The sequence below is a fragment of the Oncorhynchus nerka genome, linkage group LG13 (assembly GCF_034236695.1).
Source record: "Oncorhynchus nerka isolate Pitt River linkage group LG13, Oner_Uvic_2.0, whole genome shotgun sequence".
NCBI lineage: Eukaryota > Metazoa > Chordata > Actinopteri > Salmoniformes > Salmonidae > Oncorhynchus > Oncorhynchus nerka.
The window spans coordinates 38,289,960-38,308,395 of record NC_088408.1 but is presented as its reverse complement, the minus strand read 5'-3'; the positions used below and the strand labels follow the sequence as shown (position 1 = coordinate 38,308,395).

General features: G+C 43.3%; 2 protein-coding genes across 2 annotated transcripts; one reads left to right on the top strand and one right to left on the bottom strand.

Moving 5' to 3' along the window:
• Nucleotides 1–1,420: 1,420 nt before the first annotated feature.
• On the top strand, nucleotides 1,421–9,211 carry LOC115139508 (histone deacetylase 2). Its single transcript, XM_029676996.2, has 13 exons — nucleotides 1,421–1,582; nucleotides 2,259–2,371; nucleotides 2,478–2,595; nucleotides 2,751–2,825; nucleotides 5,306–5,444; nucleotides 5,608–5,749; nucleotides 6,071–6,163; nucleotides 6,764–6,872; nucleotides 7,112–7,252; nucleotides 7,961–8,069; nucleotides 8,338–8,468; nucleotides 8,664–8,807; nucleotides 8,976–9,211. Exons 1-13 carry the CDS (start codon nucleotides 1,528–1,530, stop codon nucleotides 9,011–9,013), a joined length of 1,407 nt encoding a protein of 468 aa, XP_029532856.1. The 5' UTR covers nucleotides 1,421–1,527; the 3' UTR covers nucleotides 9,014–9,211.
• Nucleotides 9,212–12,858: 3,647 nt separating this feature from the next.
• LOC115139507 (myristoylated alanine-rich C-kinase substrate-like) lies at nucleotides 12,859–16,315 on the bottom strand. Its single transcript, XM_029676995.2, has 2 exons — nucleotides 15,953–16,315; nucleotides 12,859–14,761 (listed from the first exon to the last, which is right to left on the bottom strand). The coding sequence occupies exons 1-2, from the start codon at nucleotides 16,046–16,048 to the stop codon at nucleotides 14,069–14,071; spliced, it is 789 nt and encodes a 262-aa protein (XP_029532855.1). The 5' UTR covers nucleotides 16,049–16,315; the 3' UTR covers nucleotides 12,859–14,068.
• Between the last annotated feature and the right edge of the window lie 2,121 nt (nucleotides 16,316–18,436).

Genomic DNA, 18,436 nt, shown 5'->3' with positions numbered 1-18,436 from the left:
CAGCCCACCTGGTTTTCAACCGTCACCCAGCTCCACAGCACACTCCACTGGCTTCCAGTCAAAGCTCGCATCCACCACAAGACCATGGTGCTTACCTATGGAACAGCAAGAGGAACTGCCCCTTCCTACCTTCAGGCTATGCTCAAACCCTACACCGCAACCATGGGCTCCCAAGTGGCGCAGCGGTCTAAGGCACTGCATCTCAGTGATAGAGGTGTTACTACAGACCCTGGTTAGATTTCAGGCTGTATCACAACCGGCTGTGATTGCGAGTCCCACAGGGCAGCGTATAATTGGCCCAGTGTCGTCCAGGTTCGGGTTTGGCCGGGGTAGGCCGTCATTGCAAATAAGAATTTGTTCTTAACTGACTTTCCTAGTTAAATAAATATTAAATAAATAAACATGAGCACTCTGTTCTGCCACCTCTGGTCTCTTGGCCCTCCTGGTCTCATGGCCCCTCTTGGCCCTCAGCCCAGTCCAAGCTCTTCTCTGTCCTGGCACCCCAATGGAGTCCCTGTCCATCTTGCGAAAGCATCTAAAACCCTACCTCTTTAAACAGTATCTTAAATAAGCCTCCTTCCTCCTCACCTCGACCCCCCACCCCCATTAGAAATGTAACGAGTACATACGGGTGTCAAGAAAACTATTTGGAGTAAAAACTACATTATTTTCTTTAGGAATGTAATGAAGTAAAAGTTGTAAAAAATATAAATGATAAAGTAAAGTACAGATACCCCCAAAAAGGACTTAAGTCGGAGGGGGGTTCCAAAATGCAATCATATCACACGCAATTTTACAATTTAGCCTATAAAATGATCATATCTCTTTTTTTTATACAGACTAGCTAAAACAATACTGAAACTTGGATTATGATAATTTGCTGGTAAAAAAAAAGTGGAGAAGCAAAAACATATGTTCTGAATCCCCTATTTTAATTTGCCCAATGGGTCAGTGATTTCAGAGTTCCTGTACAGTGCAATATGAATATCAATATACACAATAGGCTGACTGGGGAGGTGAAGTCCCGCAATAAAAGCTACGACACTAATATTTGTGAAAACTCTTCACAGTTGTGTTCTGTGTGTGTCACTGAGTATACTGATACCCCCATTTCATTGATCCATAATCCATAGGTAAGGCTGTACAGTGTAATATGAGTGTACAATTCACATAGTGGATTTACTGGTAAACTTAATATGGCTCATTTTACGGTGGTTTCAATACAATTCTGAAGTCTAATACATACACAGTGCAATGTCAACTGATTTTCGTTTTCTTCTAATTATTGTATTTTCTTCAATTTAAATAACAACATTCCAACTTTGTTTAGCATTATCTAGTCCAAATGGCATAATTATTTTATTTGTACCCATTTGCATCACTTTCAATGAATAACTTTTATTTTGAAAGCAAACCGCAAACGCCTCTACTGTGGCTATTCCTTAATGTGAATGTCTCTATCGGCCACCAGGTTCATAAATAGTACTTAAGTTTCGGCAAGCATCTCAAACAGAAATCCGACTCAACATGGCTTACACCGTTGCAGGTGGAACCAAGAAGAAAGTCTGCTACTACTATGACGGTAAAGAAATGCATGTTCATTTAGAGTTTTCAGAATAAGTTTCCAAGGCCAAACTAGCGCGTTAGCTAGGGTGCGTGCAATGTAATATCCATTCATTCTCTGAATAGCTAGGTACAATTGGCTAGCGATCCCGACATGATTTGTTTTATGTCCCTGTTATGATCATGAATTAAGTTACGAGACGGTGTTCTAGATATGTCGGTAAACTAGATAAGCTAGTGAACGTTAACCAGCTACTGTAGCTAGTGCTAGTTTAGCCGGCTTCTCTCTTGTCGGGGCACATTGTGTGTAGCTAGCGAGTTTAGCCAGCCACAGCAATGTTTACTTTTACAACTAATGTTATTTTAAACAAGTAAACACGCTGTTGTGGTATTTTGTTTGTATGACATTTTAAATATAAGCAGAAAGTTCAATTGATTTACTACCGCCAACAAGGGGCCAGTGATAGCGTTGACGACTGATGAAGATGACGACACTAGCGGCTATTGCGCATTATCAGCGTTGCTTCATGCGCTAGTACTGCTAGCTAACTGACTGCATTGTCGTAGTAACGTTTAGAATTATGTGGTAGTAGAGGTACATTATGGTTAATGCTGGAATGCTGTGTGAAACATCAACATTTCTCAAATGTAGACTCTGTTTTTAGTTATGGTCTTTTGTTCCTTCTTTTTAACAGGTGACATTGGCAATTACTATTATGGACAAGGGCATCCCATGAAACCACACCGAATTCGAATGACCCACAACCTACTGTTGAACTATGGACTGTACAGAAAAATGGAAATATATGTACGTTTATAACAAGATTTCAAGTCAAAAGGTTGATTCTAAATATGTAGGTATGGCATTTTCTCTCTTTCGCCATGAAGTAGGCAATTGTTATTCTTTGTTGCAGAGACCACACAAAGCCACTGCAGAGGAAATTACCAAATACCACAGTGACGATTACATCCAGTTCCTCCAATCCATACGACCAGACAACATGTCAGAGTACAGCAAGCAAATGCAGCGGTGTAAGTCGAGCCATAACTAGGGCCAGGAGTTGTTACTAACCTTATGACTGGACCAGGGAAAACTACCCATACTTACCTAGTATTGGAAAAAAATATATGTATATTTCTTGATGGCTTGCTTGAATCACTATTTTGTGTTTTTGTTTTTATCATAGTTAATGTTGGTGAGGATTGTCCTGTATTTGATGGGTTGTTTGAGTTCTGCCAGTTGTCTACCGGTGGCTCTACTGGTAAGTGAATGCATACATACATACAAATATATTCCCATGAATACATACTTTTGGTCATGTGTTGTATGGGGTTGAGATCAGGGCTCTTTGCAGGCCAGTCAAGTTCTTCCACACCGATCTCGACAAATCAATTCTGTATGGACCTAGTTTTGTGCATGGGGGCATTGTCATGCTGAAACAGGAAAGGGCCATCCCCAAACTGTTGCCACAAAGTTGAAGCACATCATTTTCTAGAATGTCATCTTAATGCTACAGCATACAATGTTTCTTCACTGGAACTAAGGGGCCTATACTTCCAACCATGAAAAACAGCCCCAGACCATTATTCCTCCTCTACCAAACTTTACAGTTGGCACTATGCATTTGGGCAGGTAGTGTGTTGTCTTGGCATCCGCTAAACCCAGATTCGTCCGTCGGACTGCCAGATGGTGAAGCATGATTCATCACTCCAGAGAACACATTTGCACTTCCAGAGTCCAACGGTGGCGAGCTTTACACCACTCCAGCCGACACTTGGCATTGTGCATGGTGATCTTAGGCTTGTGTGCGGCTGCTCGGCCGTGGAAACCCATTTAATGTAGCTCCCGATGAACAGTTCTTGTGCTTCCAGAGGCAGTTTGGAACTCGGGAGTGAGTGTTGCAACCGAGGACAGACTATTTTTACTCGCTAAGGCCATTCTACTGCCATTGTTTGTCTATGGCGATTGCATAGCTGTGTGCTCAATTTTATACACCTGTCAGCAACTGGTGTGGCTGAAATGGCAGTCCACTAATTTGAAGGGGTGTCCACATACTTTTGTGTAATACAGTACCAGTCAAAGGTTTGGACACCTACTCATTCAAGGTTTTTTTTAATGACTATTTTCTACATTGTAGAATAATAGTGAAGACAAACTATGAAATAACACATGTAGTAAACAAAGTGTTTAATGTAAATATGTTTTTTAGATTCTTCAAAGTAGCCATCCTTTGCCTTGATGATGCCTTTGCACACTCTTGGCATTTTCTCAAGCGCCTTCACCTGGTTTGCTTTTCCAACAGTCTTGAAGGTGTTCCCACATATGCTGAGCACTTGTTGGCTGCTTTTCCTTCACTCTGCGGTCCAACTCATCCCAAACCTTTTCAATTGGGTTGAGGTCAGGTGATTGTGGAGGCCAGGTCATCTGATGCAGCACTCCGTCACTCTCCGTCTTGGTCAAATAGCCGTTGCACAGCCTGGAGGTGTGTTTTGGGTCATTGTCCTGTTGAAAAACAAATGATAGTCCCACTAAGTCCAAACCAGATGGGATGGCGTTTCGCTGCAGAATGCTGTGGTAGCCATGCTGGTGTCACCAGCAAAGCGCCATCACACCATTTCCGTGCTTCACGGTGGGAACCACACATGCGGAGATCATCCATTCACCTACCCTGCGTCTCAAAGACATGGTGGTTGGAACCAAAAATATCCAATTTGGACTCATCAGACCAAAGGACAGATTTCCACCGGCCTAATGTCCATTGCTCGTGTTTCTTGGCACAAGCAAGTGTCTCCTTATTTGTGTCTTTTAGTAGTGGTTTCTTTGCAGCAATTTGACCATGAAGGCCTGATTTCAAGCAGTCCACTCTGAACAGTTGATGTTGACATGTCTGTTTACTTGAACTCTGAAGCATTTATTTGGGCTGCTATTTCTAAAGCTGGAAACTACAGCAGTGGTAACTCCTTTCCTGTGGCGGTCCTCATGAGAGCCAGTTTCATCATTGTGCTTGATGGTTTTTGCGACTGCACTTTCAAAATTCTTGACATTTTCCTGATTGACTGACCTTGATGTCTTAGAGTAATGATGAACTGTCATTTCTCTTTGCTTATTTGAGCTGTTCTTGCCAAAATATGGGCTTGGTCTTTTACCAAATAGGGCTATCTTCTGTATACCGCCCCTACTTTGTCACAAGACAACTGATTGGCTCAAACACATTAAGGAAAGAAATTCCAAAAATTTGCTTTTAACAAGGCACACCTGTTAATTGTAAGTCGCTCTGGATAAGAGCGTCTGCTAAATGACTTAAATGTAAATGTAAATGTTAATTGAAATGTATTCCAGGTGACTACCTCATGAAGCTGGTTGAGAGAATGCCAAGAGTGTGCAAAGCTTTCATCATGTCAAAGGGTGGCTACTTTGAAGAATCTCAAATATAACATATATTTTTATTTGTTTAACACACTTTTTGTTTACTATATGGTTGGAGCTGGAATGTGTTATTTCATAGTTTTGATGTCTTCACTATTATTCTACAATGTAGAAAATAGTCCAAATAAAGAACCCTGGAATGAGTTGATGTACTGTATAGTGTATCTGTTAGGGTAACCCTAACCCAAATCTTTTTCTTCTCCCTCTACAGTTTTTCAACTGCAAACAGTAGAACTAGTCCCTATTGGTTCAGAAATCACAACACATGCTTGTGAAAATAAGGTAAACAAAAATGTTTTTCCTCCCTTGGCACAGCGGGATCGGTGAAACTCAACAGGCAGCAGACGGACATTGCGGTGAACTGGGCCGGGGGACTCCACCACGCTAAGAAGTCTGAGGCCTCTGGCTTTTGTTACGTCAATGACATTGTGTTGGCCATTCTGGAACTCCTCAAGTGAGTTTGTGTTCCCAGATGGAAACCGGCTAAACCGTATGACTGCTACAATGAAATGCATTAGTGATGGTGACTTGTTGTTTTTTGTAGACCTCCTGAGATATCAGCGTGTGTTCTACTATGCATGCCTCAGGTTTAATTCTTCACACCTCTTCGGTCCCAGGTACCATCAGAGGGTACTGTACGTAGATATTGACATCCACCATGGGGATGGAGTAGAGGAAGCCTTCTACACCACAGACAGGGTCATGACTGTGTCCTTCCACAAATACGGAGAGTACTTCCCCGGGACTGGAGACCTCAGGGTGAGTACTTGGCTTACGTCCCAAATGGCACTATTTTTGACCAGCAGAAGTAGTGCAGTATGTATAGATTAGGATGCCATTTGGGACGTAACCCCATGTGTCACACCTCAATGTGAACTTCCTGGTGCTCTGTGACAGAGTGGCCCATTGATAGCTGGGTGGAGACTTTCTTTCCACAGTTATAGTTACGACATAATCTCATTTCCATTATTTGTAGTATTTTGCTTGGGAAGAGCGCTTTATGATGGATGCAGTATTTTAGTTATGGATTAGCAAGTGTGTAAACGTGTTTAAAATCCTCAATTGCCACTCTGTTCGTAGGATATTGGTGCAGGAAAAGGCAAATACTACGCTGTCAACTTCCCCCTGAGGGACGGCGTTGACGATGAGTCGTATGAGCTGATCTTCAAGCCTGTAAGTAAGCACAGGTATTGCAGTGTTCAGTGCTGAACACTAGTGGGGCTGCAGGTAGCCTAGTGGATAAGAGCGTTGGGCCAGTAACCGAAAAGTCGCTGGTTTCGAATCCCAGAGTTGAACAGGTGAGAAATCTGTCCTTGAGCAAGGCACTAATTGCTCTGGTCTAAGCATTTACAGTGAAATGGCCTCTACAGAAGTCAGGGCATTCATACTTGTGTTTCGCAGAGCTATTGTCAAGGAAGTGAGTTTGTATTTATACAGGGCCTCCCGCCCCCACTTATCGTCAACCAATCATGTCAATGCGGAGCTATACGGAGCCCTCCGCATTGTTACAAAATCGGAGGCGCACGGCAATGTGGTATGGAGCTCAATTTAGCCTCTGGAGGTGCAGCAAAAGCGTCACACCCTCCATACGGAGCCTTCAACCACAATTTTGGGGTCAAGCATAAATTGGCTTTTACCCTACGAGGTCCGGATTCTGATGGTTTTCTGTTCTACCTGATAATACATTTTACACACCTGGCGACCCAGGTCTAAATTTATTCCCTGATTAGCGGGAAACAATGGATGAAAACAAAGTGCTTTGTGTCTTGGCAGGTGATGGCCAAGGTGATGGAGATGTACCAGCCCAGTGCAGTGGTTCTGCAATGTGGAGCAGACTCCCTCTCAGGAGACCGACTGGGCTGCTTCAACCTTACCATCCGCGGTATGCTAGTCGTCTTACATGTTTTTATGTGCGAGTCCATTTGATACTTGTAGAGCTTAATTTTAACTGTAATGATTGAGCCAGCATTGGGAGTTGCACAGATAGATTTTAGTCTGTCATTTATTACACAGTAATGATCTAATTTAGTTCTTAGAGAAGCGTATTAGCCTGTTCTAAGCCCTCCATGTTGGTCCTATAGTTATGTGGTGTTTTATCTCTTCATGCTGCTTTTCCGTCAGGCCATGCTAAGTGTGTTGAGTACATTAAGTCGTTCAACCTTCCCCTACTAATGCTGGGTGGCGGAGGTTACACCATCCGCAACGTGGCCCGCTGCTGGACCTACGAGACTGCCGTGGCTCTGGATACTGAGATCCCTGACGGTGTGTTGATGATTTTTTTTCCTTATTCAAAATGCCCTATTTCGTGTAATTTTTTTTAGGATGCTTTCCTCATTTCAGCGTTGATTGCCTAGACCTGTATAATGCAGTGAAAGTATCAAGCCATTGAGGCTCGTCTACTTTTTGTAGTTTACTTAATACAATGTCTTCTCTTCCCCGCTGACATATTGGCTGGGTCTCTAGAGAAAACGCTACAGCACTAGACTGGGGCTTTGTCCCAAATTGCACCCTATTCCCTACATAGTGACCTACTTTTGGCCAGTGCCCAATTTGGCCCTGTTCAAAAGTAGTGCACTATGTAGGGTTAAGGATCTGGTCAAGGGTAGTGTGTTACACAGGGAATAGGGTGCCATTTGGGACGCAGACAGGGATAGTCCTGGTCCTGACAGTTGTCTGCCTACAGGGAGCTGACTAAGCAGAATGTCAGTGGGCTACCAAGTGTGTGTGTGTGAGTGGACATTATCACAGCCTGTCAAAGGAGCCAGCTGTTTTCTTCATGGAATTCGGGACATTAACAGAACCCTTACCCTTTCCATTATATCCGCTCTCAAGTGGCGGGACTTGTATCGGTGTATAAAATATGTACCTGAAAGGGTTGACCTTCTGAAACTTTATTTTAGGTACATCGTAACCTTCATGTTCATCTTGGTGATGGCCCTTTCTCTTATGTTTTCTCTTTTTTTTCCCCAGAACTGCCATACAATGATTACTTTGAATACTTTGGGCCTGACTTCAAGTTGCACATCAGCCCATCCAACATGACCAACCAGAACACGTTGGAGTACATGGATAAGATCAAGTGAGGACTGAGTCTGTCATGGACCATCAAATATAGCATGTCAGATGTATTCAGCTACTCCTAAGGAGTTGCATGTCATTAAGGATGTGTGTGTGTGTGCATGGAGGTTGTTGCAGCTGCATTATTACTTTAAGAAATTGGCATTGTGGTAGGGAGTTCTCGTTGTCGCGTATGATTATCCAAATTTCTTGGAGCCTTCTTGTGTGCTTCTGCACTGATGTTGGTTACTGCTCTAAAGCAATTGCCTTTTGTGTGTATTAACCCATAGGCAGCGTCTGTTTGAGAACTTGCGGATGCTACCTCACGCCCCGGGAGTGCAGATGCAGACGGTCCCTGAAGACGCCATCACTGACGATACGGTGGATGAGGATGCAGAGGACCCCGACAAACGCATGTCCAGTAAGACACGCCTTATCTGAAAAAACATTAGCTGTGTACAGTCTATCTACTGCTGTTATGTCACTCGGGGGGGTTCCATTCTCAATGTATCAGTGGCTGGATTTTCCACTATGGAATCCATATTGGACCCTATTGCCAGCAGCATGGATCCTATTTCCAGAAGCATCTGAATGTTGAGTTCCTGTCTCGTTTAAGTCCGTGCTTCAGACAAGAGGATAGCCTGCGACGAGGAGTTCTCCGACTCTGAGGACGAGGGAGAGGGAGGAAGGAGGAACGAAGCCAATCACAAGAAAGGAACAAAACGGACTCGAGTTGAGGAGGGAGACAAAGAGAAAGTTGGTGAGTATTCAGAACTTGGTTACCCTGACTACAAACCTTTTTTGTGAGGGACTTTCAAGAACACTTGCAATTCCCTTCATTTTAGAATGAGTTAGATGAAGAAAATAACCTAGAAATATTGAATTGATAACTTGTACAATTTGTTAATTTGCGCTGTCTTCTGTACAGAGGTGGAGAAATCGAAGGAAACAAGCACTGAGAACTGACATAAAGGCAGCTAAGCATAATTGTGGCACCCTGCCACTGTTTGTACAGTTTTAAAAGGAGGTCATGAATTCCTGTCAGCCCTCATTTGTGCAGTGCTGCAAGATCCAAAACAATTATGATAATCTCGGGGGGGGGAGTACAGACCATTGTAATCTCTCATCCTCCCCTTTATCACAATAAAGACTTCATAATTACGTGTCACGACCAGCTACTTATAGTTTGAGATGTATACGAAATTGTGCTTAATTAGAAGTAGTCACTAATGTATTCAGACATTGACTTCTGTTATGTTTTGGGGGTGGGGAAACCGGCACACTTTCCAGTATGAAGACTGAGCAGACTAGCAGTGCCTGATTCAGCCACATGGCGGTGCTGTGATCTCTCCATGGACAGACGCTAGAGTGTGGCAGCCAGGACTGCTAACCGTGGCTGATTCTACACCTTTAGCGCCTGACTCCATACCAGAAGCGTTATATTTCTCATTGATCTGTAGCTGTACGTTCGTTGTGAAGACTTAGTTTCCTTTTGTGGACTGTAGCAGTGGATTTCTAGGATTTGCGACCAACCTGGGTTTGCTGTACTTTCCTTTGATACCTTTTTGAATGCTTTTATATTTCAACATGCATTATCTTCTGAATGAGAAATCTACTTGTAATTAAAGTATGTGTTTTTAGACAAGAGTATGTAGGTGTTCCTGTAGATATTTTGCATTTGCCAATTAAAAGCTTCTTTAAAAAAAACCTATGTGGTGTGTATGTATGTATTATAGTAGTTAGAGATTAGTTGGGGCTAAATATGTTCAATCAACCATGATCATTTAAATTTTCTACAATACGATGGGGTTCATTGCAGAATCCCAATCACCTTTGTTTGCATGTACAGGAATGGTTCTACCACAAACAATAATATACAGATGGACAATAAATTTGATATTTACACAGTACACATACAGTACGTACATAATGAACACCAGGATACAGACTCCACTATTAAACTGTTGAGAGGTACATCATATACAAGCAGTGGCCAGAGGGAGTCTGGGATGTAACCTCTGTTTGTATTCCCCATGCCTTAGACTTGCCTGGTAGACCGGTCTTCTCCAGAGATGTCATCCACATGCATTCTTTGTAAACAGGCATCATGTCAGTTCTTGCTAAATCCAAAACCAAATCGATACAAATTTCACTGGGGATTTTTTTTTGGGCACATTGCATAGCTGCCACACGATGGCGACGTAACCCTGCCTGTTATTTTCATCAAGGAATCAGTGTATTGGTTGTGTACACAGATTTGCAGGTGCAGTGAAATGCTCATGTTTCTAGCTCCAACAGTATAGTAATATCTAGCCTGGAAAATAAGTTGTATAGGATGAGTCATGACTAGAATACCGGCAGTGGAGGCTGCTGAGGGAGGATGGCTCATATTGTCTGGAAAGGAATAAATGGAATGGCATAAAACACATGGAAAACGTGTTTGATGTATTTGATACTATTTCACTCGTTCTGCTCCAGCCATTACCACGAGCCTGTCCTCCCCAATTAAGGTGCCACCAACCTCCTGTGGAAAACAGTATATACATACAGTATGTATGTACATATACATACACTATTAAAGTTACCAGTGTTCAATGACTGTACATATGGCAGCAGCCTCTAAATTGGAGGGTAGCTTACCAGGTGGTAGCTGGCTAGAACAGTGACAGGTTCCAGCCAGGTTACTGGGCGGCGGTCGGCTAGTGGTGACTGTTTAATAGTCTGATGGCCTGGAGATAGAAGCTGTTACTCAGTCTCTCTTTCCCTGCTTTGATGAACCATTTCTGTCTCCGCCTTCTAAATGGTAGCGGGGTGAACAGGCCGTGCCTCGTCCGGTGGCTGGGGGGTCCTTGATGAATTTCTTGGCCTTCCCATGACACCGGGTGTTGTAGATGTCCTGGGGGGCAGTGTGATGCTTGGGCTGTAGCACCACCCTCCGGAGAGCCCTGCGGTTGCTCATGGTGCAAGGACAGCCCGACAGGATGCTCTCAATGGTGGATCTGTAGAAGTTTTTGAGGGTCTTAGGGGCCCAGACAAATTTCAGTTGCGCCTTCATCACGCTGCCTGTGTAAAGGGACCATTTCAGGTTGTCAGTGATGTGCACGCCAAGGAACTAGAATAGTTTTTTTTACCCTCTCCACTGCGGCCCCAACGATGTGGATGTAGACGTGCTCTCTCTGCTGTCTCCTGTAGACCACGATCAGCTTCTTCGTTATGTTGACGTTACGGGAGTGGTTATTTTCCTGGCACCACTCTCCAGGGCTCCGCACGGTTGGCTGTCTCATCGTTGTCGTTTATCAGGCCTACCACTGTTGCGTCGTCAGCAAACTTTGATGATTGAGTTGGAGACGTGCGTGGCCACACAGCGCTGGTTGTTATAGCTTATTTGCCTACCATTTTGGCCTAGTAATTTCAACCGTCGTGATTGCTAATACAACCCTGAAGATCTTTAATCAAGTTGTGTAGATAGACTTTCTGATGAAGTAAATCTAGATTTTCATTACAGAAACTTAGCCTACTAGTAGCTATGACACACCTGCAAGCGGGAAAATAGCACGTGTGAAATTCAAAACACGTGGAAGCTTGCAACCCAGTCAGCAGAGAAACATGCATACACTTATTTTGTGGCCTATTCGTCTACTGATGAACAATTGCAATTTATAGTATTTTTTTCTATTTGTTGCCATTTTGTGTATTACAATGTAGCATGCATAACATGCTACGTTGATATATTTTGAATGGGATAGCAGCACAATAGTTACTCAGTAACTGGTACAATGCCAATGGAAATGATAACATGTCGGTGAAGACCTTTTGGGGTCTAATATTGCAAAGTACTGAGTCTCTGTGCCTTGAAGGGTCTCTTTTTACAACAATGAGCTGCACAAAAGGTCTTCACTGACATTTTATCATTTCCATTGGCATTGTACCAGTTACTGAGTAACTATTGTGCTGCAATCGCACACCATTCAAAATATGATTCGCAAAATGTCAACGTATTTAACGTCAGTGAGAATTCAGTGATGTAGGCTGCATGTGGTCATGTTGGGGGCGGGGAATAGCACTAAACTAATAGCGATGGAACGTACAATGAACAAACCCTGATCCCCGTGACAAATTAATCTATTCTGGTCCATGATTCATTTAAAAAGGTTTTGAATGAGTTCGGCCTAGTTGTGTAATACTTGCAAGGTGACATAGATTTGTCCGTACCATTGAGTATTCCATGTTGGACTTTTGTAGATAACTGAGGGCCAGTGACACTAGCTGTGACGCCACAAGTTCAAATCCTAGGTGAAACCCTCTTGGGTTTCAATAAATGAGTTTGAACACACTATGGTTGCATTTAAAACAGGCAGCCCAATTATTTGGACCAATCTGATCAGCTCTGAAAAAGAACCGACGTGAAAAGATCTGATGTGAATGGTCAAAAGCTCAATTAGCCTGGGGGGATGGGGGGGCGAATTTGACTGCCTGTGTAAACAGCCGAGTATGCTCAAATTACACATGTTGAAATTACTCATCAATTTACCAATTACAACACTCAACGACCAACTTACCACCTCCATCTGAACGGTTAAAACTGGACTCCATAGTGAAAAAAAAACACATCCGTTTGTGACATTACAACAAACAGTTTGCACATGCAATAGAATAGCACAACATATACGGCAATTTATTTGACCATGCTTCGCAACACTCCGGTTGGCAACAAAAACAACGGCGGTGGGGCGGCTAGTGGCGCTGTTTCCCCCTATTGGAGTCCATCTTGAAAGGAATAGAAATTGGTTAAATGAAAAGACAGATGCTGCTCAAATTTTATTCACATTTATTTTTGCTTTTAGTGTGCTCACAGAAAATTAGAACACTAAGCAGGAGTTTAATAGCATTTTTTTAAGCAAAGTTACATTCCATCTCTAAGTCAAATTGGTCAAAGCTTCTCCGGTATTTACAAAAGAAAAGAAAAAGAGACAAGATGCTACACAAACGTCGCATCTAATAGAGATTCCTTAATTTGTCAAAGACCACTGGGAAAAAAAGCATTGTCTGCTGTAATCAAAACATACCACAGTATATAAACAGTAACCATTCCACTTATCACAGCTTGGTTGAGTTCAAAATTGCTGAAAAGGTCATCCTGGATGAATTTGTTTTTGTTATCTTACAAAAATGAGCGGGTGGAAAGAGCTGCAAACTTCATGTGCTTCTTGAGATCAAGATTTCATTTGTACAATAATCATAGTTAAAAACACCCCGCCTATACATACTTACACTTTATTAAGGTCATAAAACCAGCAATAAACAATAAAGCCTATACAACTTGTATTTCTACTGAATCACTGACTGGTACAGCTAATGAGATTAGTGAAAAGCTCCTATGAATTTTTTTAATGACTTCCTAAACCTAGCTCTGGGAATTGTGTTTTTTTTTTGTCGTCTCATAGTAAAAAAATGACTTAGTGTTATAAACCGCATGGTACTCTTGTGGTACATAGGTGTTTGTTTCATTCTCGTTTTTAAGACCTCTCTTTACATTATAGTCTGTGGCACAATTCCCAGGCACAAAGGTGCCACCTCCAAATCTCCCCCGCCCACCCCAAAACCCCCTTCATTTACATCTCAACTCATTTACATACCCCACCTCCTCCATACCATGGGCATGTCCATACATTTTGACAAGGTACATTTTGTATAAAAATGCAACAACAAAAAAACATGTAATACAGATGCAAAAAAATATATGGCAGTGTGGATGTATTTTTTTTTCTGTAATATTACGTTTCTAAGCAACCCACCTCTGCCCGTTGGAATGGTAGTAACAATGGACCAAGATGGGTTTTGTGGAGGGGGAAGGGAAAACAAAAAAGAAAAGCTTTAAAATACCCCTGGTTGTAGACAAGTTCTCCAAAGCCAGGAACTGGCACCACTCCAACATACAAACAGGGAAATGTTTTTTTGATTATCTTTTTTCAGCTTTTTGTTTTTTTTATTTCTTCCGTTTTGCTCTTTGCGTTTCCAGCTTTACTCAGCAGTGGCCTCTGCGGCAGCAGGGGCCTCTGGACTGGATGCGACCTCTGTTGCAGGTACAGCCTCCTCCGTTTTGGGTGCCTCCGCAGCAGGCTCCGCTGGCTTCTCCTCTGCTTTTGGCTCCTCGGCGGCAGCTGTCTTGGCCTCCTCAGCGGGTGCTGCTGCTGTTTCCTCAGGCTTGGCCTCTGTGGGGCTTGCTGCTTCCTTAGCTTCCTCCCCAGCACCGGCAGGCTTGGCCTCTCCATCCGCCATCTTGGCTTCCCCCTCGGCAGTGGCCTCTGGGGCCTCGGCTGCCTCATCCTTGGCCTCATCGGTGGATGCAGCGGCCTCCTCACCCTCTGCCCCATCGCCTGTCTCCTTTTTGGTCTTTTTGAAGGAGAAACCGCTAAGCTTGAAGGACTTTTTGAAGGAGAAGCGCTTCTTCTTCTTTTTGGGAGTCTCGTTGCTGGTTGAAGGCGTGGCACACTCCTCCGGTTTAGCTGCCTCACCCTCAGCTGCTGGAGACACAGCCTCTGCATTCTCTGCCTTTTCCCCTTCTACTGCTGCTGAGGGTGCAGCCTCTGCAGTTGCAGCCTCCGCTTTTGGAGCCTCCTCAGCCGTGGCACTACCATTGGCATGCACCTCCTCTTTGCCTGCCTCTGCAGCCGCAGGAGAGGCATCCCCGTTCACTTTCACATGGCCATTTTCCTAAAGACAGAGGCCATTAAACATCACATAAAAAGCAAGCGTGGAATATTACGTGTGATATGGACTATTGTCACTCAGTGACACAAGGGGCAGTAGACACCACAAAAAATCAATCGGGACAAACGCATACAGCCCTCTAATTTAAAAAAACATGTTTAGTATCAATGGGCCTTTACGCACGAGCGTCGGCAGGCTAATTGCTTTGCGAGTTACAAATTCAACACAGAATTAGTTTTAGAAACGCAGAATTGAAACTATTTTCCCGTAATCACGTGCGAGAATGAGCCACCTCCGGCAATGAGAGAAGGGAGACACGGTTTCGGATGGTTCGCTAGGGGGCGATGCGCGTCTACCAGTCGCTCCAACACCGAAGCGCCAAAGCAAAGCATCTGCTCATTAAACAGCAGATGCTCATTAATACACCAGATCACGCAGAGCATCCTTCAGATGCATACCCCCAAAACTAAACAGCACCAGAACCCTCAAACCATCATCCTTATCACTTTAATAAATACCATCCATTCCAAAACACTTATAATACCAACTACAGAAGGGGCGCATTATCAAATGTGGTTCCCCTGCTCCCGTGTGGTAGTAACCATCCCTGCTCTCTATTCGAGCATCTTGTAACAAAAGGCGTGTTGGCTAGCTAGACCGTGGCAAGCCATTGTTGGCGTCGTTCATCTTCCCCATTCACCCACCGATTGCCTCAAGTTATTAGATTTGTGCTCAGTTTCAGTTAAGATTTTTGATTCAAAAATTATTTATCCATTTAACTACACATGGCTACATAAGGTCCAACAATTCGATACCAATTTCCGCTGTCTCACAATCCGAAATTTCAAACAAAGTATTTATCCAATTTACCGAAATCCCCACACATCAAATGAATCAATGAAAACGACTGAATATGTTACCAAATGTGGCACCAAATAATTATCCAAATCAGTTTGGGTTTTTGTAATAAATTGTACAATTTTAGAAATTGTATTTCAAATCAGTGATCAACTGTTTGTTGAAATAGTGTACAATCAATGTATTCCAATCGTGGTTGTTTTCTCCATCAGCCTGGCGAACGTCTCCATAAGTGCCCACAACACAATAACGCAAGCAGAGAACCTTTGCGCAAACCAACCGTATATCTATATTTCCTTTAACTCGGATACAAATATATATTTTTAAATCAATTACCTGTCCATTGGTCTTGGTTGGTGAAGCGGCAGCCTCTCCTGGCTTTTCAACCGTGGTTTCGCCTTTTGCAGCTGTCTTGGAGAATTGCGCTCCCATGCTTTCGCTCCAACAAAGAAACTCAACCGATCCCAAAAAAATGAACAAAGACCACTACTAGACTCTTTCTTAAATGCAAGCACTTTGCGGAGGCTCCTCTTTGAAACGTTTACTGGACAAGTAATCAAAGTCCAGTCTTAGTGAACAAAATTGGAAAATTGCAGAAAATACCTGCCAAGTGAAGAGAAGTAATAAAAAATCCCAGATTTGTGGCTATGTCGCTGTAGACAGGGTGGAAAATGGAGAAATTTCCCGTGTTGCTAATAAGATGCGGAGTCCAACGCCCAAGTGCACAGGGCCACATTCAGTTGCCAAACGTTCTCGAACGTTGCAGATAGAAATGCCATGAATAGAGCTGGTGGTTACTCATTTTACACGTTGGAGAGGCATGTGTGTGTTCTATATTGTCTATTTCTATCTGAACGTTCCAAAACGTTGCGTTCTACTGAACGCGGCCCAGATGAATGGGCATCCCGAACGATGACGGCATCCGTGCTCAGATCCAGCGAATCAGAGCCCTCACACAGAAAGTGGGCAAGGCTTTAAAAACGAGTGAACAATGTTTGTTTTTTTCAGATTGTAACAAATCTGAAAAAATATATATTGTCGTGGCGACAAATTTTCCTTTCAAAACTACCAAACAAAAATTACTCGACTAGAGAATAATTTTGGAATTGATGGTGTGCGCAGCGGTTCGAAAGGCATTCTAATCACTCCTAACAAAGTGATACCTAATTATTGATTCATTATGGTAGATGTTTGAGGGTGTTTGTAACAATTTAATCTCAATTATGTACGCTAATTTGATCATGAGGAATCGACATTTGCTTTAGGCAGAAATTGTTTTTTGGCTCATTGAGCGTCAGCCGCCTCCACTTTCAGAACGTGCTCTGAATACGACCACATTCACTTGACACAGGCAGTGCACATTTAGTAGGTAGTCTATTTAGTGGTGGCTATTTTTCATATTGAATAAATACTGCTTTTGTGAAACAATCATGTACTGATAAAATACATTTAAAGGGGGGACATCTAAACCCACCTTTCAGCCCTATTTAATTTTTTACTTTAACTAGGCAAGTCAGTTAAGAACAAATTCTTATTTTCAATGACGGCTTAGGAACAGTGGGTTAACTGCCTGTTCAGGGGCAGAACGACAGATTTGTCAGCTCGGGGATTTGAACTTGCCACCTTCCGGTTGCTAGTTCAACGCTCTAACCACTAGGCTACCCTGCCGCCCATGACATCTTGTAATAAATGAATCTCAGTCACATATAATAGCACCACATACAGTATGTATACAACAGTTTGTGGACACACCTTCAAAATAGTGGATGTGGCTGCTTCAGCCACACCCATTGCTGACAGGTGTATAAAATCGAGCACACAGCCATGCATGCGATCTCCATAGACAAACATTGGCTGTAGAATGGCCTTACTGAAGAGCGTCGTAACTTGCAATGTGGCACCGTCATAGGATGCCACCTTTCCAACAAGTCAGTTTGTCAAAATTCTTCCCTGCTAGAGCTGCCCAAGTCAACTGTTAGTGCTGTTATTGTGAAGTGGAAACGTCTAGGAGCAACAACGGCTCAACCTTGAAGTGGTAGGCCACACAAGCTCACAGAACGAGACCACCGAATGCTGAACCATGTAGCGCACAAAATGTGTCTGTCTTCGGTTGCAACACTCACTACTGAGTTCCAAACTGCCTCTGGATGCAACGTCAGCACAAGAACTGTTCGTAGGGAGCTTCATGAAATGGGTTTCCATGGCCTAGCAGCTGCCCACAAGCCTAAGGTCACCATGCGCAATGCCAAGCATCGGCTGGAGTGGTGTAAAGCTCACTGCCATTGGACTATGGAGCAGTGGAAACACGTTCTCTGGAGTGATGAATCACGCTTCACCATCTGGCAGTCTGATGGACGAATCTGGGTTTGACGGATGCCAGAAGAACACTACCTGCCCAAATGCATAGTTCCAACTGTAAAGTTTGGTGGAGGAGGAATAATGGTCTGGGGCAGTTTTTCATGGATCGGGCTAGGGCCCTTAGTTCCAGTGAAGGGAAATCTTAACGCTACAGCATACAATTACATTTTAGACGATTCTGTGCTTCCAACTTTTGTGGCAGTTTGGCGAAGGCCCTTTCCTGTTTCAGCATGACAATGCCCCCGTGCACAAAGCGAGGTCCATACAGAGCCCTGACCTCAACCCCATCAAACACCTTTGGGATGAATTGGAACGCTGACTGCGAGCCAGGCCTAATCGCCCAACATTAGTGCCGACCTCACTAATGCTCTTGTTTCTGAATGCAAGCAAGTCCCTGCAGCAATGTTCCAACATCTAGTGGAAAGCCTTCCCAGAAGAGTGGAGGCTGTTATAGCAACAAAG